The sequence below is a fragment of the Austrofundulus limnaeus genome, unplaced genomic scaffold, assembly GCF_001266775.1.
Source record: "Austrofundulus limnaeus strain Quisiro unplaced genomic scaffold, Austrofundulus_limnaeus-1.0 Scaffold673, whole genome shotgun sequence".
Classification (NCBI taxonomy): domain Eukaryota; kingdom Metazoa; phylum Chordata; class Actinopteri; order Cyprinodontiformes; family Rivulidae; genus Austrofundulus; species Austrofundulus limnaeus.
The window spans coordinates 262,941-264,848 of record NW_013953075.1 but is presented as its reverse complement, the minus strand read 5'-3'; the positions used below and the strand labels follow the sequence as shown (position 1 = coordinate 264,848).

The 1,908-nt window shown below is 37.4% G+C and overlaps 1 protein-coding gene across 1 annotated transcript in view; it reads right to left on the bottom strand.

Annotated features, from left to right (window-relative positions):
- The window catches only part of galnt14 (UDP-N-acetyl-alpha-D-galactosamine:polypeptide N-acetylgalactosaminyltransferase 14 (GalNAc-T14)), a gene marked incomplete at both ends in the record, with an annotated part of 185,192 nt that overhangs the window by 28,368 nt on the left and 154,916 nt on the right, over positions 1 to 1,908 (bottom strand). Inside the window, 1 exon segment of the mRNA XM_014027694.1 lies at positions 1,002 to 1,069. Within this exon segment, the coding sequence (XP_013883148.1) occupies positions 1,002 to 1,069 (68 nt within the window).

Sequence of the window (1,908 nt, the reverse complement as noted above, 5' to 3'; positions counted from 1 at the left end):
GTTCATGTTTATTTCGCGTTTTTTTGACAAAAATAATATTTAAAAACATGTCTATACAAATGATAAAAGTATTAAAATTACATCCGCTTGAAATTTTTTATTTATATTGCCATATTTTTATTTAAAACATATTCTTTTCTCTCGCTTCGTTCATCATTACCAGCATAAAAAAAATCTCTGGTCGAGTTGCAATGCATTATGGGATACACTGGGTCAGGAAGGATCCATCAGACCTGTCCTTCGATTCGGGCTAAATGAAGGACGTATTTGTCGGCCGCATCAGAGGAGTCTTCAGTTTTGGACGGCCTTCGTCGCGGGGCTGTGACGTATGCGGCCGACAAATTCGGCCTCCGGAGGGCCCGGCCTGCCGTTTTGGACACAGCCTAGATATGTAGCTAGGTAGGTAGGTAGATTAGTGGGTAGGTGGGTTAGTGGGTATGTATTATCGGTTATTAAGACATTACTTACTAATCTTTTTATATACGATGATCATCCTTAGTTTCTATTTTCATGCCTGTCTATTTGAATGTATTGTGTTTTGGTTTTTTATGCGTGTTGTGTTGTCCTTAAATACTTTGTGCWACAAGGCTGTTTTAAAACTGTTCAAAATGAATAAATACATTTTAATTCATAATATTTCTGTTAAGCTACTATGTTGGTTGAAGGAGTCTGACATTTTTATGTAATTAATTTTTTTTTAATATTTTGTATTGTGCGCTTCATTGTCTTGGTCTTTCTTAAATCTTTCACCTGGACTTTGTGTCTCTGAGGACTGTTTGAACACAGCTGCAAATAAAATAATGCTTTCTTTGACCGTACTGAAGTTTTTTTCTCCTTCTATCAACACTTTAATCCTTGAACCATGAAGCCAGCTGCTGTGGACACATTTCCTCCTCTGACCTGTTATGTAGGCCTCATGTCTATTATCTCTGACCTGGAAGAAACCTGCAGTGTGTGTGTGTGTGTGTGTGTGTGTGTGTGTGTGTGCAGCTGGGTCTCACTGTCATTACTGAAGTCGTCCACCAGAATGATCTCATGGATTAGATGAACTGGAGTTCTATTTAAAACACTGGAGAAGAAGACAGAGCAGAGGATTAGTCAAATATGCAACAATACATCCAGAATGTTTGCCTGGTAATGCATGAATTATATGCAAAAATGCCAATCACACACACACACACACACACACACACACACACACACACACACACACACACACACACAGGTGCAGGTGAAGCCTTTATACATGCACAGCACAGCGTATGAAACAACATATTGAAATTGTCAGCCCAAATTCCCGTTATGAAAATGTATGATGTGTCGCATCTAAGAAACTATTTCATTAAAGCGGGAGATTGAAACATAAAAAATTCATAAGTTTTACAGGAGGAAAATGAGAAAATGTGTTTTGTTCTGGGAGGGTTTCAGCTCTATTTTATTTCATTATTTCTACTGTTCAATAACCTTTGTTCATTATCCCCTCTGGATATGACTGAGGAGGGAGGAGGGAGGACAAGGAACGGCTGGAGAGAAGGGTGGTGAGAGGATAGGGAGAAATACAGGATAAGGTAATGATTACAATTATAAATGGAATTTAGGGAGAAAAGAAAATGATCAAATAAAACAGGTAATAAAATGACTGGAAGGGATAATAAGGGAGGTGGAAGCAGAGAAAACAGAAGAGATAAGAGGAAAAATACATGAAACATGAGAAAACTATAGAGAATAAAATATCTGCCAGGACAAGAGAAAGAGCATCCAACAGGAAATAAGAATAGAAAAGAACGGTGGGATAAAAGAGGATAAAATGAAAAGAAAATGATATTCAGGCCATAATACAGCAGGTAAAATAAGTATTGAACACGTCACCATTTTTCTCAGTAAATATATTACTAGAGGTGCTAATGA